This window comes from Leptidea sinapis, chromosome 23, assembly GCF_905404315.1.
Source record: "Leptidea sinapis chromosome 23, ilLepSina1.1, whole genome shotgun sequence".
NCBI lineage: Eukaryota > Metazoa > Arthropoda > Insecta > Lepidoptera > Pieridae > Leptidea > Leptidea sinapis.
Window position 1 is genome coordinate 9,781,628 of NC_066287.1, and position 25,299 is coordinate 9,806,926.

The 25,299-nt window shown below is 34.9% G+C and overlaps 1 protein-coding gene across 1 annotated transcript in view; it reads left to right on the plus strand.

The window, feature by feature from the left end:
* The window catches only part of LOC126971195 (ATP-binding cassette sub-family C member 4-like), a 93,191-nt gene that overhangs the window by 42,954 nt on the left and 24,938 nt on the right, over positions 1-25,299 (plus strand). The window contains exons 7-9 of the mRNA XM_050817359.1: positions 6,916-7,072; positions 19,316-19,518; positions 22,274-22,528. Of these exons, the coding sequence (XP_050673316.1) occupies positions 6,916-7,072; positions 19,316-19,518; positions 22,274-22,528 (615 nt within the window). The remainder of the gene's footprint in view (positions 1-6,915; positions 7,073-19,315; positions 19,519-22,273; positions 22,529-25,299) is intronic.

The window sequence follows — 25,299 nt, forward strand, 5'->3', positions numbered from 1 at the left end:
TGAAGTTGTGTGTATTTTTTAATCTGAATCATAATCAAACAAATTTAAAAAAGAATAAAAAATAAAATCGTGGGACCACCCTTTACATTTAGGGGGATGAAAAATAGATGTTGTCCGATTCTCAGACCTACCCAATATGCACTCAAAATTTCATGAGAAGCGGTCATGCCGTTTCGGAGGAGTTCAAAGTTTAACACCATGACACGAGAAATTTATATATTAGATTACATAACCATAATTAAAAGCAATTCCCCCCAATGTCATCTCCACTTAATTAAATGCTATATGATTTACATGCAGACTTTGAATTCGAGTTATTAGTAAATCATTTGACAATTTGCATTGTTTCTTGTTATGGTAATACGTTATGTATGAACGACCTGAAAACAATATTATAAATACATTTATCAATGCTAATAATTACAATTTAATGGATGTGCTCTAGTGTCTGCTTTGGCCGTGGATACGGTTCCCGCTGCTGGGGTCCGATACAATAAACATCTTATTTTTATATCTACAATGTAAGAGTGCCCCTTCCATTGTGCAGACCTGGTACGAACTGTTCGGCAAACAGCAGGCGAGGATTTTTAATGTTTTTCAAATAATTGTGTAAAATAAATGGGTTCATAAGATTTACTGAAAAAAAAGTCGCGTATTTACAATAAATAAATATATTAGTTGTGATTCCATTCAAATGCTGTTAAAATGTTGAAGTGAATCGATTTTGTATTTTTTTTTTTAATATTTCGTGACCATACTTTCGTTATTGAGCGTCTGTAGTGCACTTTAAGACTTTATATGTGCACAATGCGCGTTATTAAAATCTCTTGCAATGTTACGCTGAAAATTAATATTACTATTAATTTTCATTACTGGATTTCTCCATTACTGGAGATGATATAAATAGGATTAGTGAAGGGGAGAAAGTAGAAGTAACTTGCATTGAGATCTCTTTTTAGGAGGCACCAGATGGAGATATCAGATATAATATAAGTGTTGTTATGTTAACACCCTAAGTAAACCAGGCTTTGGATTTCCCCATCTAGGTACATCTATAATTGAAAAATATTTTTCGGTCAACAGAGTAGTCGCCAATCCATATTAGTTTAAAACAAATTGAGTGTCTTTAACCGACATGACACGATTCCTTCAAAAAAACACTCTCCTCGCTCCTGTGATAACTCTATGCAGCTATAATAAGCAATTCAACAGTACTGAACTTTTTAGTAACAGTAAAGGCTGCTTTAAAAGGAGTGTTAATAAAAATCTAAAGGAAGGTTAAATTAAGAGTAATTCTCAAACACACACACACGTGCGCACTCTCACCAAACCACACACGCACAAATATCATGTCTTATTATAAATATTGTAAATCCGTTATTAGATGTAAGTCCTACAAAATAGTATTATTATAACCTAATTTAAGTTCTGTGGATTTTGTGATGTTTTCAATAAATAAATAACTCTCGTCTTGCAAGAAATCATGGGCTGAGGCGATCTTTTACCATTACATGATCGGTTTTCCTGGACTGTAAAGTTGGGAAACAATAGTTAACACATAATTATATTGTATAAGTTGTAATACTTTGTATAATTTTAATGACGGAAATGCCTCGCAGAATAATGTAATTATTAATTGACAATGACAGGATAATTTAAAATTGCGAATTATGTTGTAACTTTCAAACACCTACAATTATGTTGTTTTCTCTCCTTTCATAATTGCGTGCCACTGATAAAAATAAATGAACGTACAGTCAGTAACATCTATCTGAAGGCATACTTTTATGAAGTCCTATTTTGAATAAAAATATTTGAAATTGAATTCTTAATACTTCCCGATAGTCTAACAACTTTGCCTGACGTTTTGGGCTTTGCCTGAACTTGTTTTGTGTTAACATAATATATACTTTCCATCTCTACATACGTAGGTTACACTAAAAGTTTTGCGTAACTTAAATAAACAACATTTTTCCATGCGATCGGACCAAATTTTAAAACAGGAGGACCACAGATCTAAAGGCATGTTTTCTACGTGCTGATTGAACGCTATCACTGCCTCTTCAGAATTAATAAAAGTGAATCCTCTCCTCAAATCTTTGATTTTGGGAAAAATACAGAAACCACAGGGTGCTAGCTCGGGGCTATGTGTAGGATGGGTGACGAGTTTTACCTTTTCGGATGCTAAAAATGACTTAGTTTTGTTGGCCGTGTGTGAAGAAGCGTTGTCATGATGTACGCGAAATTTTGGTCGTTTTTCGCGAACTTTCTTTAACACCCTGGGTAAACAAGTGATAGAATACCACTAGGCATTAATACTCTTTTGATCTTCAAGTGGAATTGTGCAGATGGGTCCCGTAGCTGAGAAAAAAATGCGATTATTTTTTACCAACGTTTCTCGCCTGCCTCATTTTTGTTGGCCTGTTCTCATTTTCAAACACCCATTCACAAGATTGCTGTTTTGTTTTCGGGTTTAAAACAATAAATCCACGTTTCGTCTCCTATGACAATGTCATAAACATCATTAGAATGTCCGTGGTTGTACTTCATTAGCATCTGTGAGCACCATTCCACGCGAGCCCGCTTCTGCTCCGCTGTCAGTTCATGAGGGATCCAACGACAACAAAGTTTCCGAACTTTCAATTCTTCGTGTAAAATTTTCTGAATTTGGCTCATACCAATCCCCAATAGTCTTCGAATTGTCTCATAGGTAATTATATTCTTTGACGGCAGTTGAAGGCCGCCCTTCGCGAAATTCTTCTCTCCCAAAAGCATTTTGAAGACGAGCGGCACAGTCTTGCGGAGAGAGATAGAACTTTTAAAATCATAAAAAATCATCGCTCTAAAATCATTTTGACTTAATTCCATTTTCGTTGCGTACGTAGAACTTTGATGTGTGATAAAAACAATTGAAAAAGAATTTCCCGCCAATCATTTTTTTATTACGAAGAAGGCAACGTTTCAAAAAATATAACATTCGAAATTCAAATAGTTCCGATTAGCTAGAAGTGCAAAACTTTTAGTGTGCCCCATGTATCAAAATCATTAAATTTATGAAGGTTTTCATTTCAATAGCAAATCTTGGTGATTGTACATTTTTGTCTGAAGAATGTTGGCGGCGGTGATCACTTAACATCACGTGACTCGTACGCTCGTTTGTCCTTTAAAGGTGCCTGTAATGGTCCAATTATAATAAATGTATTGACTTCGATATTGAATTGGACAATGAGCTTGTATCTACGGCCATTTTACTTAATGTATTTATTAAAAAAAATAATTGTATTCTATTTAAAATTATCGTGATTCCACGAAATGGCGACCTTATGTTATTTAATGTATATAATTTTGTAGAAAACCTTGGACCAATGATCCGGTAACGATGCACCGATGAGGCAAAAACATGAAAAAGCCGTGCTGTAGTAGGTTTAAGTTTCATTTTGTGAAATTTTGAATGAAAATACTTTAAGTATTCAAATTAGTTGATAAATTAACATAATGTATTACTAACGACGAATATATTAATATAAAGTGGATATTTTATTGTAATTATCATTACTATTTCTATTTAGTCGGAAAATAGATTTATTTTATGAGGACAGTGAGTTTATATTCGTATTGTTTCGTGCCGATTTTCATTGGATGTTATAAAAAGTCTGTAGTTTTAGCGACATCCGGTCCGTGGAATATTGTACAAATTCAAATATTTTTGATCAAAATAAGCTAAGATCATTTATACCTACGTCTAGATAGACAGTGACAGTTGTGAAAAAAATTGAGTTTGACAGTTAGCCTTTATTTTGAACGCACGCCCACTAACACAAAAGCGATAAATCTGGTCTATTTTCATAGGTTGTCAAGCAGAAAGAGACTCTATCTAGACATATAGTGAGAGGCTCCTTTGCACAGGATGCCGGCTAGATTATGGGTACCACAAAGGCGCCTATTTCTGTCGCGAAGCAGTAATGTGTAAACATTACTGTTTCGGTCTGAAGTGCGCCGTAGCTAGTGAAATTACTGGGCAAATGAGACTTAACATCTTATGCCTCAAGGTGACGAGCGCAGGTGTAGTGCCGCTCAGAGTATTTGGGTTTTTTAAGAATTCTGAGCGGCACTGCATTGTAATGTAATAAATAAAAATAATGTAACATATCAATTACCATCAATTGAACGTCCTGCTCGTCTCGTCCCGTATTGTCATAAAAAAAAATTATCTTTTTGACTTTGCTCAGACTTTACGTAAGACTTTGATGATTGTGATAAAACTTGACTTTTTGTATTCGACTGTCTTAGCTTCATTTTAATATAATTTCATCTGTCAAATGACTATAAAAACAAAATAAAAGATTATGCTAAGGTTACACTTAGCTATGTTTTACGTAAGTAAAGTCTAAGCAAAGTCTAAGTACGCTCTATAGATCTCAGCCTAAAACCCATCTGACTATTAAAGCGACACTAAATGCCAGCGACCTTGAGCGATATGAGTTCACGGCTGCCGGCCCGCCATCTATGTAACAAAGTCAATATTTTCAAAATTCATGGGTGGAAAACAGTTTATATGCTTACAATCCTCGTTATTCACTACTAATCTGAATAAATGAACCTACACAAAAAAGTACAAGCTATTAGAAAAACTTTTCTGAGAGAAATACCAAAAAAATGCGTCACGCCATGCCAAAAAACTTGTTTAACTTCAAAGAAAAGTGGTAGTTCAAAAAGGCTCGGCAGTGTTAACTATAACCAACAACAACCATTAGCAACCTACAAATAAGACTTAAGGATATGTGTAACAGAATTAAGTAGTGTTCATAGCTCCAAATGCTATACTTTCACCACAAAACTTGTCTAAAAACACAATGTTTGCGTGTTTTCCGCTTACTCTTCGCCTTAACGCCTCAGACCTGAGAAGCACGGTTGCAAAAAATTTCGTAACATTATATTTTATTATGAAATAACCTGAGATGTCACTACATTCCCTATCAGTGATGTCATTTATGTTATAGTGAATGAGCTCCTCTTTACCTTTTGTGTCCTAACAACGCTCCCTTACCCATTTAATTGTATATTGTACTAGCTTTTTCCCGCCCGCTTCACTGGGCGAATTTTAAAAGGAAATAAATTAAATTTTATGCATATTATTACAAATACAATAAAAAAATAAGTAGCCATAAACCATCTCGAATATATTTCGCATCGAATGGTGGTAGTTTTATGTCGATACGATCAGTGGTTTAGGCATGATTGAGCCTCAAACAAAGACCATTTTCATTATATATGTAGAAAATCCAAATGTTTTGGAGTTTTCTTTGGTGTTAATTCCGCCAATATTTGTCTTTAAACAATTCGACATGTGTTTCGCCTCTACACGAGGCACGAGTCTCTTTCTCTTTCTCGTGAAATATTGGCGGAATTAACACTAAAGAAAACTCAAAACATTTAGATAATCGTGGATTTCCGCACAGTAACGCATACTTCAATAATTTTTTTTTATATACAAGATAATTACTAGACTAGAAAAAAGTTGTGATTCAACCGTGAAAGTAAACACATAGACACGAGAGTTACTTTCACATTTATAATATTAATACATATTATTACTTAGGATGTCAGGTTAATATCTACAGGTAAACAATTATAATAACAATAAAATCGATTCACTTATACAAAAATTATCTTGCCTCAAACTAGGCACAGCCTGTAGGCACTATGGGTACAAGACAATGATATATTTAATACGATATACATATTTAAACATGCATACTATACATAATTATAAATATCCATCACTCGGAAACAGGCATCCATATTCATCATATTATAAATGTTTGCACCTATCGGGGTCGAACCAGGTATCTCTAGTTCACTAGGCAGGGTAATGCGAACCACTGAGTTAAATGGGTGCTCATTTCAATTTTGTAATTAATTAAGTCGAATACAGTCTACATTATAGATATTACATTTAGGATTGTAGTGTCTTATATTCGGCTAATTTAAATTAGCATGCAAAAAGATTACTTAAAATTTCAAAAATCCTTCTAATATATAAAATTCTCGTGTCATGGTGTTAAACCGAAACGGCTTGACCGATTCACATGAAATTTTGAGTGCATATTGTGTAGGTCTATAATCGGACAACATTTCTTTTTCATCCCCCTTAAGGTGGTCCACACGATTTTTTTTTATTTTGACATTTTTTTTTAATTTGTTTGATTATGAGTCAGCATTAAAAAATACATACAACTTCCAGTTTTCACCCATCTACGATCAACAGTTACTTATGTATCGCGATTTTAATATCGGCAATACAACGTATGCTGGGTCAGCTAGTAATACTATATTTTTTTTTTGTCGATTAACTATTTAAACAGGAGTCCAGTAAATCGTTTCTACATGAGTTACTGTTTATTTTTTTTTATATATTAATGTCAAACACTAAACACTCGCTGCCAAGGAAAGGAAAAAGTACTCATATTTTTGAGATCATAATAAGTAAGACAATACTTACAGGGTTAGATCAATTAAGTAAGACAATACTAGTAAGGTCTTGGAGCACAAGAATTTTTTTATATAAGTGAAAGCAAACGGGCAAGAGGGTCGTGTGATGAGAAGTGGTGAGGCAACCGCCCATGGACATCAGCAACACCAGGGGTGAAGAGATGCGTTGGTCCCTAATCCCTGTGGTTCAGTAGAGATATGAGTTACAAGAGGCTTGGTAGCTGAAGTATAATACAAATGGTCTAGTTGACCAGCTAACGTCGGGGTGTTGAATTTACGTGACGGTGTGCGCACGTATCGAAAAAAATCACTGATAATTTGTCCCTCACGCGCCAAAAGAAGAATAAATGAAGTTCAAAAATAGTTATTAGATATACAATAAAAAAATATTGTTCCATATTCAAGCTGTCGATAATTTTGCAGCGTATCTCGGGAAGCGCACATCCGTACTGCGGCTCAAAACTGCGCTCCGTACGGACGAGCGAGTCCGGCTTATGAATGAGATACTGTCGGGGATCCAGGTCATCAAGATGTACACGTGGGAAAAACCCTTCGCCGACCTCGTCGCGAAGGCGAGAAAGTGAGTATTGCCGTTGTTTACGTACATAGTTGATGCTTATCTTAAAGTATTTAACCATCTGGAGATGTTTGTGTTGTACTCTGCAAATTAGTACTGCAGTGCCGCTTGTATATTAGCTATTATGTTTCTAGCAAGGTAGGCACTGTGGATCTTATAAGTTTTGGAATATGCAAAGATTGCTTACCGAAGGTATCTAGTATCTAGCGTAAGGAAAACAATTTAGGAGTGCATGTTGAGCAGAAGTTTGGTTATAAAATAACGGAACCAAATTAAACTAATTCAACTTTAACACTAGTGCTATATTTGTTTCGGTTTATAACGAGGTAGGCACTGCCTAATTGCCTATATGATATGCACGCCCCTGGTATTATGTCTTAGTTATTTGTTAAAATATTTTTTGGTACAAGTCATCATAGGGTTACCCTAAGGGTAAAGTAACGAGATCTAAGAACCGCTGACTAATCATCTGAATGCTTTTTTTATTTAATTATTTTTAATTGATACACACAACAGAATAACAACCAATACACTGGGTGCAACTCCACGAGGGTGTTCAGCAGAAATAGATAGTATTTAAGATAGGTAATGTAACAGATATTTATTTATATCTATCTATCGAGAATAATAGTGGTAAAGGCATATTAAGATTATATATTTTTTTTTATAATGAACAAATTAAGGATTTTATATAAACTGATGTACGGTGGATGTCAGGAACTCAGGTATTTTCGTGTAGCAGGCTCTTGTATTGACGACAGATTTTATAGTTAGGGTTGTGGTAAGACACGGCTGTCTGCATCTGTATTTCACAAACCGCTATGGTTACAATGCTGAAATTTTGACAGGGTGTGTATTAAGTAACGGTATTTTTGCCGACAAATTACAAAAAACCAGACTACATCAAAAATGGCCTTCACGTAAATTTCAAAAACAGAAATGAACAGATCTTGAACGAATATAATGTATCAAAATGACATCATATTATAAAATAAAGTCCTCCGCCGCGTCTGTCTTTTATGTCTGTTCGCGATAAACTCAAAATCACCACCGATTTTCATGCTGTTTTCACCAATGGATAGCGTGGACCTCGAGGAAGGTTTTAGTATATAATTTGTTTTGTACACATTAACGATATTTAGTAGAGGTTTCGGAAAAAATAAGCCGTCTGGGAGCTGTCAACGAAATTGCTGTCTAAATAAACCCATTGAAATATACAAAAAATATATATATTGGAATAGTGTATCTTATATAGGTATACAGAAAAGTCCGTGATTTCATATGCCTATCTCTTATGGATAGCAAACTGTATCCATTTTAATACTTTAAAAAATTGGCAATAATTATAAAGCGGTAACGTAAAAATTGTTTACGCAAATACCATATTAATCCTTACCATTTTATTAATACATATTATAAAATGATTAAATAATACCTTTTATTTAGTTTTAACTCATTAACTTTGATTGGACAATATTTCCGATGGCTTTTAGACTACATTATTCCCAAATAATTACTTATTTTTGGAGAGTATACTTTGAACTGAAACTCAAAATTCCTCTCCTGTAACTCCTCAAATAAGAGAAGGATAAAACTAAAAATAATATATGATGTACCATGCAAACTTTCACCGAAAATTGTTTTGATCGAGAACTAGTAACTAGTTTTCTTTAATACGTCCATAAAACGTGAACCGTAATTTACTTTTCATTCAATCAAATCAAATATAAAAAAAAAACAATTATTAAAACATCGATCATAGTTACAACGAACTCTAATAACTTTTATATTATGTTACTTTCTGCTACAGAACCCCTTCTTGGGCGAGTCCAACTCGCACTTGGCCGCTTTTTTTCTATTGACAGAACATAATATTATACATACATTATATTTCATTTTATAACATACAAATATTTGCCCGCACCGTTTTCACTTTGGCTGTACATCTGTGATAGACATCTGCTCAACGACCGTCGCCAATTAGCGAGCAGTTAACAGATAAATTGGCTTCGCTCATTAGCATCGACCTGTTCGAACACAATCACTGCTTTATTCAATAATTATATAATAGATTTACTTTAAATCATTTATGCGTCTAGATATAAAGTGACAGCTGTGAAAACGTCAAAAAAATGAGGTTGACTGTTAACCTATATTTTGAGCACTTTCAGACTCCAAAAGTTGCCTTCAATCAATACTGTCAAATCCATTTAGGTCTAAAAGTCATTTTCCAATTATATTTAAAATAAGGGAATCTTTGAAAGAATGCTATGACCTCAATATTAACATCGTTTTAGCATGGATTCCAGGTCATTCAGGCATTCTTGGTAACGAAAATTCAGATGCCTGTGCGAAGACAGCTATTGCAACAGGTTCCCTCCAATACTCAAAAATTTTCTTCCATGACTTGCGCACCATCCTGAAACCCACATTGCATGAGAGTTGGTCCAGCATTTGGCAAGTTTCCAAAAACTCTTAAGGCAAATTTTATGGAGATCTACAACCCGTAATTCCTCAGAAACCTTGGTTCTCGAAATTTAAAATTCCCAACAAGTCAGTGATTTCAACTATTTGTCGTCTACGTTTTAATCATGCTTGTACCCCAGTATTTTTGGCTAAAATAAGAATTAGGGACAATTCCTTGTGTGAATGTGGTCTAGATGAGGGAAACGTGGATCATTTATTCTTCAATTGCCCTTTAACACAACCTTCTTTATACCATTTTATACCTCCTGAAATTCCCCGCCCAACTTCCTTTAAATGTCTCCTCTCCCTAGTTTTCACTCCTTTTGTATATATTTTGTGTAAATATATTAAAATAAATAAGATTAAGTTGTAAATAGCACTAAGTACTTATATCAAATAATTTAAGTAATTATATTTGTGTTTGTCTATAGTCCTAACAGCATGTATATTTGTTTCAGGTATAAGAAAATAAAACTTGTTTCAATCTTAAGCACCGATCAGTACCATTAAAATTAGTAAAAGAATACTCTAAGCTTGGTGGTCTACCTTAACGTGACATTGGCAAACTTGTGGTATACCTTCCACAGGAGCCATAGTAGGAAGAATAGAATAAAATAGAATATTTTGAGCAATGCACAACGCACGCTAACACAAAGTGAGATTGTAAGACGTAGATTGTCACGCACACTAAAGCAATATAAACCTGGACTGTTTTCAAGAAGTTCTTTCTATCTAGACGTATAAATTATCACGTTTACTTGTGTTTTTATCTGTGCATCTGTTTGCTGTGTATACAAATGTGATCTCAACTATACTTTTTTATGATAATAAGGGACGAGACGAGCAGGACGCTCAGCTGATAGTAATTGATACGCCCTGCCGATTACAATGCAGTGCCGCACAGGATTCTTGAAAAACCAAAAATTTTAGAGTGGCACTACAATTGCGCTTTCCTTGAGACATAAGATGTTAAGTCTCATTTGCCCAGTTATTTCACTAGCTACGTACGGCGCCTTTCAGACCGAAACACAATAATGTTACCACAGTCTAGCCGGAATCCTGTGCAATGGAGCCTCCCACTGCACTCATTATCTCTCATGTTGTAAATATATTTATTTTCCTATGCAGTTGTCAATGTTACGCAATATTGCGTTGTTTGATGATTCATGATTGATGAACTAATTTCATGTTTCAAAGCCATTTAAGTGGAATCATTGTTGTGTACGACTCATTGTAGAAATTAGTATTTTGCATTGCTAGTTTTCCGGGTATGAATGTTTACTTGTGATTGCTCATTCAGTTTAAAATCTATTGTTTTTATAATTAGTTGCGATGAGGTGTGTGCTACGTGGCCATTGACCTTATAACCCAGTACTTACAATACTTATGTATTTGCAATGCAAACAATTCAGTGAACCACCTGAGGTGAGCGGGCGCGGATTACTGAATACGCTTTTTTATAAAAAAAAATATGTCAATTAGGAACGAGACGAGCAGGACGAGGGCCTAAAAACATAAAGTAAAACGAATATTAATATTTTATACTAGCTGATATTTTATGGAACTAAGCGACTATACGAGCAGGACGTTCAGCTGATGGTAATTGCTACGCCCTGCCCATTACAATGCAGTGCCGCACAGGATTCTTGAAAAACCAAAAATTTTAGAGTGGCACTACAATTGCGCTTTCCTTGAGACATAAGATGTTAAGTCTCATTTGCCCAGTAATTTCAACAGCTACGGCGCCTTTCATACCGAAACACTAATGCTCACACATTACTGCTTCACGGCTGTCAAAGGCGCCACCGTAGTTCCCATAATCTAGCCGGCATCCTGTGCAAAGAAGCCTCACTTGGTTGGCTCAGTTGGAAGAGCGCTCTCAGGGAACGCGAGAGTTAGCGGGTTCGAGACCCGCATTTTTCATAAATTTTGTTTTTAAACGTTTTTACTTTAGTAAAGAGATCGTAACACAATTTTTATGTATTAAACTTGCCAAACTCCGGCCTAAAAGTGAAGCGTAGAGACAGGAACTAGCGATGTATGAATAACATTAAGAATTTAATAATAATATCAATGATTTGCTGGGGTTATTTTTTTACACATTGTTTTTTTTTCTCATAAATATATTCAATAACCGTAATAAGAATTTTTATTTTGGTAAGTTTGAAACAACGCTGTATAGATAATGCCATGCGTTGATCGTCAGTTTGCAAATTAATAACGTAATCGTGTACATCATTGAAGAGACAAATATTTGTATGTATGTATGTATACTTTCTCTGTGGTCATGTATTAGGAAGATTAATTATAAAATAATAGTTTTCTGGAACACAGTGCGTGAATATATAATATCAAGCATCTCTATATCAATGCGTAATATAATATGTAATACTATGCAGTACCAGGAAATTAAAGTAAGCCTGGGCTCAGAATGGATTAGAAGAATTATCTGCGAATTAAGATGCAAATAGGACACTCTGGTCAACTTTTATCTAATCCCATTCTATTTTATCTTATACTCATACCTACTAAACGAGATTTTCGAATATTGGACGACATATTTTTTGCTTAAAAGTACCAGACATTAACTTTTTTATGTTTGTTAATGTCAAGTGTAGCTGACAGTTTACGACTTGTCAATCAAAATCGGTTACATTAACAATAAATTCGCTTTCATTTTCTATCTTATTGTATCCCCTTTAGACATGTTCTTCTCTCTTACACGCTTTGTTCGTCTATACGCTAGTGGTTATAATATAAGTCTATAGGTATATGTAGTATATTGTAACCCCCTTATTCATAATGGTTCGCTTACTTAAAAGAGCTGCTAAAAAGTGTTATTTCTCATTCTGACTTAGGTCAATAGAAGAAGACAGAGTGAGAATTAGCAATGCTTTAAGTTAGCAGACTATTATGAATAAGGGGGTCAGTCTATATATGTACGTTTATGCGACGGTTTTTCGGTGAACGAAAGTATCGTGAATTAGCCACACCTGAGAAATATTCAAATGTTTTGTGTGTAATTGACTAACTCGCACAGGTTTTACAAGGGTTTGAACCCAAGACATTTTAACGCGAAATAAGTGCTCCGCTTCTCGTCACAGTGACTGAAAACGAAGATTTTTAACCAGTGATGACATACGGAACGCAGACGTGGTCGCTAACAGAATGAGAGAATGAGAATGAGATCTGTAGGAGAACCAAAGTCACCGACATAGCTTAGTTGATTGCGGAACTGAAGTGGCGGTGGGCATGGCACATAGCTCGACGGATAGATATCCGTTGGGGTAGTAAATCCGGAAGACGTAGTGTTGGTAGGCCTTCCGGAAGATGGACCGACGATCTGGTTAAATTTGCCGGTTATTATAGGTTGGATGAAGGCAGCGCAGGACCGATTGTCATGGCGATCTTTGGGGGAGGCCTTTGCCCAGCAGTGGACGTCTTCTGACTGATGATGAAATGCAGAGTCATACAAATAGACGTCGAGTTGCGTAAATAGCACGCGATTACATACGTCACATATCATTAAACTAACTTTTAAATATATAAGCCTGCAATCATATAAAATAATATTTAATTAACCAAATATTTTGTAAATAATCATAAATAGACGATATAAAGTTACCTAGATTTATATTTATTACACTATCATTTATGATAACCTAGTTTCTTAGATTATCTGTAATTGGTACATAAGATTGATAGAATTCCGAATGCGGTCATACGAGAGCGCTGTGGTCTAAAAGAAGATGTCGAGACATGGATTGAGAATGGAATGCTGAAATGGTTTTGACACGTCGAGCGAGTGAGCGAATAAGTTATGACTTATCAAATAAATAAGGCAAGTGTGCGTGGGCAAGTCAGTCGCGGGACAGGAGGATATTCGTCGACCAAATTGGGGACGTTTTGAGAAAAGGAAAGGTCCGATGCACCCGGAACCAGCGAGCATGTATGAAAAGAGTAATGAATGTAGAGGAAGCGCGTGAGGTTTGTAAGCATAGACGCAACTGGTATTCTGTTGTCTCTGCCTACCTCGACGGGAAACAGGCGTGAGTGTGTGTGTGTAGTACATAAGCCCGTGGTTCCGGGGATGTTAATTATACATAAATATAATGAAATCGTAACAAAGTTAAAACATTGAATATTTTTTTAAAGAATACTTGCTGGTTATTCTACAATCAAGCGTACTTCATGAAAGTACTACCACTACATACATATAATCACGCCTCTTTCCCGTAGGAGTAGGCAGAGACCACTTCTTTCCACTTGCTACGATCCTTACAGACTTGTTTCGCTTCGTCCACTTTCATTATTCCTTTCATACATGCTCTTCGGTTTAGGGTACTCTTGACCTGGCCTTTTTTCAAGACGTCCCTGATTTGATCTCGAAACGTCCGCCTAGGTCTACCCCTTCCAACACATTATTCATTCACACTGGCCTTATACACTCTCTTTCTTCTACATTCTTCATTCATTCTGTCGACATGGCCAAATTTTTTTTTTGTGTTTCAATTTTTGCCACAACATCCTCTTTCAGACCACTACTTTCCTTATCTCACTATTTCTTATCCTGTCACTCAGTTTAACTCCTATCATACTTCTCAACGCTCTCATCTCAACTTCATTTATTCTGCTTTCATGTTTCTTCTGCCATACCCAACTTCCACTTTCGTACATGAGTGTTGGAACCAACACCCCCTCATGCACAGCCAAACGAGCCTTATTAGACACCTTCTGCCTGTTCATAAAGGAGTGCAAAGCTCCATTCACCATGTTTCCTGCATTCACTCTTCTTTCAATATAACTCTCATACTTTCCATCTCTTGTTAATTTAGAACCCAGATACACAAACTCATTCACCCTGTTCAATTTTTTCATCTCCAATCACGATATTGCAGTCTGTCACTACCTCATCTCTTTCAAACACCATCACTTTCGTCTTCTTTACATTCATCTTCATTATCTTTCTACCAAAAGCTCCACTCATAGCAGCTACCATTTCCTGCAACTCCTCGGCCGAAGACGCAAGTATTACTTGGTCATCAGCATAGAGAAAACATTTGACGAGTAACTAGTAATGCTACATATTATCACGGTAGATGACATACATAGTATTTTTGTTGCTTATAGCATCTACGTGGACGATGTCGCGGGCCACAGCTAGTATATTTTATAGCAGATGCAATAAATTTACGCTTTTAGAAAATATATGCCTAGATATATTCTAACTACAGCAATTGTTTTTGTCTTGTCAATATTACCTACATTATGTTGTGTACAGAGGATATATCTATAGAATCTGTTTATTAACAGATACGAAAACAAATACTCGTTATTATCTAAAAGACTATTACACATATATATTGCACAGATTCACAAGACGGCTTGGGTTTACTACCGTATGGTATGCTGCGTTACCAGTTAGTTATTGAAGTTATATTAGTGAAAAGTCCTGACAAAAAGCCTATAAGTGAAGTACACTAGTAGGAGGGTCCTTTGTAAGTGTTTTGTTGTCCTATGCCGACTAGGTTATGGGTAACACAACGGCGCCTTTTACAGCCGTAAAGCAGTAATGTGTAAGCATTACTGTGTTTCGGTCTGAAGGGCAGCGTAGCTAGTGAAATTACTGGTCAAATGAGACTTAACATCTTATGTCTCAAGGTGATGAGCGTAGTTGTACTGCCGCTCAGAAATTGTGGTTCTTTCAAGAATTCTAAGCGGCACTGCATTGTAATGGCAGCTGAACGTCCTGCCCGTCTCATCACTTATTTTATTTTAAAAATAAAAGTCCGGACTATTTAATATATCTTGTTAAGATTTCGTTTTCGTAAAGATTAAAGACTTATATACTATTAGTAATTATGTAATTTTATTACTACCATCTCATTAAATATAAAATCCAGACAAGTTAGATAGCCGGACAAGATCCGGACTAGAGTCAAAGAATATGTAATGAGTGACGACAAAGTCAGCTTGTCACGTTGATTCAGTATGCGAACTTAGGTACTTTACTCCTGTGTTTATAATTCGTCTCGTATGACCTATCTAAACGCCCAGTACTTCCGAAACCATGTAGGAGTTTTGAGAAATCACATCAACACAAGCACAATTTTTGACATTAGCCAGCGGACTTTTTAAAATGATAATATTCATACGTCTAAATAGACTATGACAGCTGTGAAAACGTCGAAAAAAATTTACTTTTAGAACTATTTTGAGCAATTCACGCACACTAACACAAAGTGTCGTACAAATCGCGAGTGTAAGACGTAGCTTGTCTTGTATTCCTGGCCTGTTTTTATCGGTTGTCTAACAGCAAGAGACTCTAGAAGTATAAATTATTATCAAAGCATAATATAGGTATATCATGCATGATTGTAATCCATCAATTCAAATTCAAATATTTTTATTCAAAATAGGATTTAAAATCACTTATTGAACGTCAAAATCTACCACCCATTCAAAAGAGACTGCCTCAGACCTGAGAAGAATGGGCGCAAGAAACTCAGCGGGCTTTTTTTTTTAAATATAAAATATGGATTACAATGTTATATTGTACAATAAACATTTATAATTAAAGAGCCTGAGGGTGTTCGCTTTATTCCCAGTCCGTGGTGTCATTAAGAAAATCGTTTATGCCATAATAACCTTTCCCACACAAACGTTTTTTAACAATTCTTTTAAATTTCGTAACACATTTGTTTTGTACATTATCTGGGATTATATTATAGAAGCATATACATCGCCCAACAAAAGACTTACTAACTCGACCCAACCGAGTAGTAGGCATAACAAGTTTATGTTTGTTCCTCGTGTTAACATTATGAATGTAACAGTTTCTAGAAAATTCCTCAATGTGCTTATGAACATACAAAACATCAAAATTGTATTGAGAAGCAACAGTCAAAATGTCAAAAATCAACTTTAACAAAAAAAAAATATTAAAGCTTCAAATTGGTAATTAAAAGAAAAAAGAAGTAGGTAGGAGAAAGTTTAATCTATACTATACATATAAATAAAATTTGAGTGTCTATTTCTAATATTGAAATAACCGTTTCTTACTACATGTATATTATGAATATATATATATATATATATATATATAAAGTTCCCAAAAAGGCAGATTTAAATATATTTACAATACGACGCAGTCATTTACCATTTAAGCCAATAACGTTCTATATACATATAGGGACATAATATCATTCGCTGTCTGATAACGGAAAAAGTATGCTTAAAGACAATGTAAGCACAATTTTCTCCTCAGTTCACTGTCCGAATCAAACCTGAACTGAATAAATGTTCTACATTGCTGCTTATTGATCAAGAATATTTTAAACAACTGGAGTAAATGCGGCGATGTATACATATAGCAGTCGAAGCTTATGCTTCAGATAATGTTCCATATTTCGGCTTAGTTTTTATGCGACGTGATTTGTCTATGAACATCATCGCGAGATTAATAACCTAGGTCCTACAGAATCATTAAGAGAAAAATTTAAAGAAATAAACATTTTGACTGTTGCTTCTCAATTCAATTTTGATGTTTTGTATGTTCATAAGCACATTGAGGAATTTTCTAGAAACTGTTACATTCATAATGTTAACACGAGGAACAAACATAAACTTGTTATGCCTACTACTCGGTTGGGTCGAGTTAGTAAGTCTTTTGTTGGGCGATGTATATGCTTCTATAATATAATCCCAGATAATGTACAAAACAAATGTGTTACGAAATTTAAAAGAATTGTTAAAAAACGTTTGTGTGGGAAAGGTTATTATGGCATAAACGATTTTCTTAATGACACCACGGACTGGGAATAAAGCGAACACCCTCAGGCTCTTTAATTATAAATGTTTATTGTACAATATAACATTGTAATCCATATTTTATATTCAAAAAAAAAAGCCCGCTGAGTTTCTTGCGCCCATTCTTCTCAGGTCTGAGGCAGTCTCTTTTGAATGGGTGGTAGATTTTGACGTTCAATAAGTGATTTTAAATCCTATTTTGAATAAAAATATTTGAATTTGAATTGATGGATTACAATCATGCATGATATACCTATATTATGCTTTGATAATAATTTATACTTCTAGAGTCTCTTGCTGTTAGACAACCGATAAAAACAGGCCAGGAATACAAGACAAGCTACGTCTTACACTCGCGATTTGTACGACACTTTGTGTTAGTGTGCGTGAATTGCTCAAAATAGTTCTAAAAGTAAATTTTTTTCGACGTTTTCACAGCTGTCATAGTCTATTTAGACGTATGAATATTATCATTTTAAAAAGTCCGCTGGCTAATGTCAAAAATTGTGCTTGTGTTGATGTGATTTCTCAAAACTCCTACATGGTTTCGGAAGTACTGGGCGTTTAGATAGGTCATACGAGACGAATTATAAACACAGGAGTAAAGTACCTAAGTTCGCATACTGAATCAACGTGACAAGCTGACTTTGTCGTCACTCATTACATATTCTTTGACTCTAGTCCGGATTTTGTCCGGCTATCTAACTTGTCTGGATTTTATATTTAATGAGATGGTAGTAATAAAATTACATAATTACTAATAGTATATAAGTCTTTAATCTTTACGAAAACGAAATCTTAACAAGATATATTAAATAGTCCGGACTTTTATTTTTAAAATAAAATAAGTGATGAGACGGGCAGGACAGAAAAAAGAAGTAGGTAGGAGAAAGTTTAATCTATACTATACATATAAATAAAATTTTAGTGTCTATTTCTAATATTGAAATAACCGTTTCTTACTACATGTATATTATGAAAAAATATATATATATATATATATATATATATACGGTATACACCAAAATTTGTTTTTTATATTGTCTGTCTGTCTGTTTGTTTTCTATTTTGATGGGACTTTTATTGGCAGTTAGCTGATGTTATAAGCAGTAACTTGGGCTAGAAAATTTCTTTTACTTTTGAAAAATGAAGTAATGTTGCAATGTCCAAGAAACGGCCTAACTCTAAAAATAATTGATATGACAAAACAAGTTTGCCGGGTTAGCTTGTCTGAAATAGTTTCTGTATTAACTCTATAGTCTATATATATAAGAGATTTCCACGTATATAGTCACTCATCACGATATCTCTGGAACCATAAAGCGTAGAGACTTGAAATTAGGTAAAAATATTCCTTTCGCCGAGTAGAGATCAGCTAAGAACGGATTTAAAGAAATTCCATCCGCAAGAGTTTTTTTTATAACAGAACAACGTCTGTCGGGTCCGCTAGTATTTAATAAATGATATAAACCTAACAAATAGAAAATTCACACAAAATAATCAGCTGTAATAATGAATTATCATTCGATTTATTTCTGTTTTCGAACTTTCGACTGGGTGAACCGATTGTGGTAATTATTTTTATGTTGGTGTCAGCCTCGGTAGGTATGTAACTATATACATAAGTAGTAGGTGAGATGCGCTTGTGTCGCACGCGCGACGCGGCGGGAGGGCACCGATTCTAAAAATATTAATAATTGTAAGTAGAATTAGATTGTATGAAAATACGCTATTATTTTTATACATTTTAGTGCATATTATATCTATTGTTTTGGAATAGTTTTTTTTTTGAAGTCGGCTGTTTTTTTGTTAATTTTTTTTATTATTATTTAAGATCCTGGTTATGACGCATATGAACAATACAATCATAACTTGTTTCATTATTATTTAATTACATTTTCTATTCTTAGTACTTAGTGTGAAACAAAAAGCAATGTTTTTAATTTGTATTTTTTAATTTTTTTTTATCAGGCAAGAAATAAAGCAGATAAGAGCCACGTCGTACATCCGCGGTATACTCACCTCATTCATAATGTTCATCACAAGGATATGCCTCTTCTTCTCGATCCTGGCGTTCGTTCTGGAGAACAACGTGATCAGCGCGAAGCAGGTCTTCGTCGTCACCAGTTTCTACAATATTCTGCGGCAGACAATGACCGTGTTCTTTCCGCAAGGTTTGTTCATATATTTTTTAATGGAAGACGAGGACAAACGAGCGTACGGCTCACCTGATGCTTAAGTGATCACCGCCGCACACATTCTCTTGCAACACCAGGGGAATCACAGGAGCGTTGGCGGCTTTTAAGGAAGGTGTACGCGCTTTTTATCAATTCGTTATTTTTAAAGTGGTATCCCCTACTTCTTGGATTATTTTAATAAAATTTGTAACTAAAATTTATGAAGACATGACAACATTACTTTCCGAGTATGAGAAATGAAAAACCATATTTTTGACTTCCTTACTTAATTATTTCGACTCAAATTGCAATTTGCATTCGAAACAGTATGCCCCAGTGCTGAGACGAACGGGAGTAAGAAACTCAGTCCTATTTTTTCTTAATTTTGTAACAATAATATAGTGTGTAATATTGTAAACTGAAATTTATAATTCAAGAGCCTGCGTGCGTTCGCTCCATTGCTAGTCTGTGAAGTCATTAAGATAAACATTTAAATGTTATAGTAGGTAACCTTTACCACACAAACGTTTTTTTTTTATTTGGTAACACATAATTGTTTTGTACAATTTCTGTTGTCATGGTGTAGCTCAGACTAACTAAATTGACTTAACCGAGTAGTAGGCATAAGAAGTTTGTTTGTTCCTCGTGATTGATCTGTCCGTCTCTAATACATAGGTTCTCAACGTGGGCGATAACGCCCCCTTGTGGGCGTTTGAGACTTTCGGGGGCAGTAGAAGACCCAGAGAAAATTAGGGGGCATTGAGATGGCGCAGATGGGGCGTGGGTAGATTAAAATATATAGTCTAAAAAAGCAAAAAAATACACGAAAATACTCTAGAAAAGAACATATTCTCAAAGTGGGCGGTGAGCAAAATAAGGTTGAGAAACTATGATCTAATATATTCTATGTCTATGCTTGAAATATATTATAATTATTCACAAATTTAGTATTGATTAAAGTTTTATTATAAGTTGCAATTTCGATAGCTATTAATAATATAATAATAGATAATAATTTACAGTGTCGGAAGTCATAATTAAGTCTCAAAATATCGAACCCCGTTGGTATGTAACCTTGAAGTAACATTTATAAGTATCGAGTTGCAACTCCTATCTCGGATGACGCCTCGCCCTAAACGACCTCTGTTGTCTAAGATCAGACTTTATTTTGTTTCCATTTTTCACACTTCATAGCGCATTCATTCAAATTCATATTTTAATATTTTTAACCGACTTCAAAAAGGTGAAGGTTCTCAATTACATTGGTATTTTTTTATGTATGTACACCGATTACTCTGAGATTTATGATCCGATTTACGTAACTCTTAAGTTCGATGCGGAATAGATGCCATTTGGTCCCATAAAAATTTTACATAGTTTGGCCCAGTTGTTCTCATTTTATGAACATTTTTATCTACGTTGATGATATAATTGTTATTTGAGTACGGCTTTTTTAGGAGTTTTCATTCCGGTTTATTATAATATATTATTATTGACTGACACTAAACAAAAAAAACATCTATTAAAAACTTAAAACCTGTTAATAGGTAGCACAAATAAATAATAGTATTTTATTAATATTAAAGGTAAAGGTTTGCAAAAGAGGTGTATTAAATTAAATTTTTAGTTATTTGATACTTTTTCAGTTTTTGAAGTTGGTTTACGGTGTTAGCTCCATCCCCAGTTTGTGGTATCATCAAGAAAATGACTTATGTTATAGTAACCTATATAGTAGCCACACAAACTTTTTTTTAGCAATTCTTTTAAATTTCGTACCACATTTGTTTTTTACATATTCGCGGATCATTCATTAATGTGCTTATGACATAAAGAACATAATCAAGAGATGGACATCCGCAGAGCCAGTTCAAGAGATGCGTTACGTGCATTGACGTACATTAATCAACTAGACCCATTGTTACGCTCAAAAATTGTTCGAGGCAAAACTCTGACTACGCGTCTATTAAGCAGAGATTCGTTTAGTTGTGTGTCGACTGCGCTTTGAACTCAACGCCACGCAATGACAGTGTTTAGTAACAAACTGTCCAAACAACAGCATCTTTTAATGTTATCTGTATAAGATACTGAATACGTATAATATACAACGCCGCTCGGACATTTTTTGAAGACCTTTTTATAGGCGATTGGGAGTCTAGTTGTTTGTTGTAATATGTACATCAATGGTTACCGGTCTTTGTTTGATGGGATGATGCCGTACGGTAGTTGACAAGCAATAAATCTATGGATAGGACAATTGATTTTCTATGTTTTTCATATAATCACCCAAAAGCTGCTTCGATACAAAGTTTTGCACTGTATATTGACGTTTATCGCAACCAATTATCAGCTTTATCACAATCACCTTTAATACTATTATGATTCCTTGTGGTACCAAGAGAATATGAGCGGTGGTTTTCATTTACGACCAAGTTACCCGTAGCTTATTTGGGCTGCAGTTTTATGAAATATACTAAGATAATTTATACGTCTACATAGATCCTCTTGTTGTTAGCCAAAGCATGACAACAGGCCAGGTTTATTACTGTCGTGTGCATAACAGCTACGTCTTACACTCGCGATGCATCAGTCACTTAAATGTGCGTGCGTTTGCTGAAAATAGAGGCCAATAGTTCACCGCTATTTTGCCGACGTGTTCATAGCTGTCACAGTCTCTTATCAAACTTTGTAACGAAGGATATTACAAATTATTATCTAAGGAAGTATATTTAAAAAATAAATATTGTATTTGTAGGTATAGCTCAAGTCGCCGAAGCAAACATATCAATAAAACGCCTCCAGAACTTTATGTTATACGAAGACACCAGCAAACCTGTGCCAGGGCTCGCAGAGATTCAGACCTCAAGCAAGAGCAAGGTGAAAGAGGAGATGCTGGAAAAGGATGCGAGACCTTCAGCCGCTTCGATTGATGTTGGAGAAATTAAAAAAAAGAGTTCGAAACTCTCTCTGGAAGTGCCTCCGAAGAAGACAGAAGACGCTAAAGGAAATGGTATGTTTATCGGTTTATGTATACCACAACGGCGTTCTTTAGATTAAGATAAAACGGTGTTCAACTGTCACCTTATGGTAATTAATACGTCCTGATCATTCCAATGTAGTGCCGGTTAGGATTCAAATTTAAATATTTTTTCTCAAAATAGGATTTAAAATTACTTATTGAACTTCAAAACTACCACCCATTCGAAATAGTGTGCCTTAGACCTGAGAAACGGGCGCAAGAATTTAGCGGGCCTTTTTTTTCATTATAGTATGGATTACAATGTCATATCGTACAAAAAAAAAATATTATTAAATAGCCTGAGGGTGTTCGCTCAATTCACAGTCTGTGGTATCATTAAGAAAGTCATTTATGTTGTAAAAACCTTTACTATACAAACGTTTTTTTTTTAACAAAAATTGTTTTTAATTTCGTAACACATTTGTTTTGTACGTTTTCTGGGACCATGTTGTAAAAGCATATAAGAATATCACTGTCATCATATGGAACCTGTATTTTAAGGGATAATTCGGTGCAGATCCTCACTAAAGTATTTACTTCATCAAGTCATACACCAAATACACTTGTACGTAAGTTAAAGCTAGGTAAGTAGGTAGGTAGTGGGAGGCTCCTTTGCACAGGATACCGGCTAGATTATGGGTACCACAACGGCGCCTTTTTCTGCCGTGAAGCAGTAATGTGTAAGCATTACTGTGTTTCGGTCTGAAGGGCGCCGTAGCTAGTAAAATTACTGGACATCTTATGTCTTAAGGTGACGAGCGCAGTTGTAGTGCCGCTCAGAATTTTTGGGGTTTTTCAAGAATCCTGAGCGGCACTGCGTTGTAATGAGCAGGACGCATCAATTACCATCAGCTGACCGTCCTGCTCGTCTCGTCCCTTATTTTCATAAACAAAAAGGTAATAAAGAAGGCTGACGTGTCTCCATATATAGGCGTACGTCTTTTCAAATCCCAGTTTCAGTTGCGAGATAATTGATTTTCGATCGTAATGTTTCGTTACTATGTCTAAATTAGAAGTTCTCTTGCGACCGACCAAATGGTCAATATGTTTTTTTAATGTTAAACACGCCTTTAATAAAATCGCCCAATACATACTTAGTTCTAAATCGCCAAGAAAGTATTCCGTTACGCTTCTAAAAGAAAATTGTCGACGACGAGCAACATACAAGCTACTAATTACATATCCTAAATGTGAATGTTTTCTGATAGGTCTTTGCTTAAATTAATATTATCTACTAGATACATTAACGTACATGTCAAAATAAGGTGATTGAAACTCGACTTAACAATTTATGCACGAAGCTGAAGTTCCTTGAAATAGTCGAATGAAAAAAAAAAAATAACACCCGCATATTTAAAATGGGAAAAATATATTAGAAAATACCTAAAATATGCTTGGGCCACTCTTTTATCAGTATTTTGGCTCCACAAACCAATATCCATTCAAATAAAGAACCAAGATTATAATATATTCCTTCCTGCCCCATTTTCGTCAGCGTTCGTCGCTGCAGCTTTAAGGTAAATTTGAATAATATGCGATGTCGAAATAACAGGTCTTTTGTATGCGTCACCCTCGCCTGTAGTAAGGCCAGGATGTCAGCAAAGGCCTAATGGATCACGTGGTTAAATGCTTCGTGGGGTGATAAACTGCCTGTAATACCAATGGCGCGAAAAAAGCAGTAGATAATATATTATTTGTATGTTACGTAACACCTTACCACAAACTATGTAGATTGATTATGTTATGTATTTAGTCATAACTACACTTAACGCATAGAACTTATCTGTTCCAATGATATGGTAAAGTCTTTGTTATTTGACAACATGCAGTCAATAAACTTAGATAAAACGAATCGTTGTGCCATACAATGTTTAAAATCACCTGGTTCTTAGTAACTTCAATCTTAACTCTACATTGTATTTATATACTTAATTATTATTAACTTCAGCGCGAGCGGTGTGCAATATTTTGAAAATCTAGGCCAAGCCATCAAAGTTATAATAAATTTTTCGTTGGTAATACAACAGTTCCAAAGAGTTACAATTCAGAAAGGGGTTCTCAAACAGAACTCAAAAAACAACTTGAGTTGTTATGTTTGACATTAAAATATTCTACACTTATGAAGAAATATTGGAAGTAACAAGTAAACGAGTGCCGTCAGCTCGCACTAGACACACGCCTCTATTCCAAGTCCCGCTGAGTCATACTAATTATTATGAAAATTCGGTAATCTGTCGCACTCTATGCAACTATAATAAGCAATTCCACAGTACTGAACTATTTAATAATAGTAAAGGCTACTTTAAAAGGAGTGTTAATAAAAATCTAAAGGAAGGTTAAATAAAGAGTAATTCACAAACACACACACACATACACACACACACACACACACACACACACACACATACACACACACACACACACACACACACGCACTCTCACCAAACCCCACACGCACAAATATCATGTCTTATTATAAATATTGTAAATACGTTATTAGATGTAAGTCCTACAAAATAGTATTATTATAACCTAATTTGAGTTCTGTGGATTTTGTGATGCTTTAAATAAATAAATAAACTGCATTCACTTATCGACTTGTTTCTCCTTGGTAATAGTGGGTTATTGTTTTCTGGAACAATTTCTCATACTTATCCCAAACTTACTGAATTTCATACTGTTACACTTTAGAACTGAGTGATCGATATGTAAAGAATGTCTTAGTAGTGAAGCATTCCTTGGAGTGTATCCTCGCTACAAAA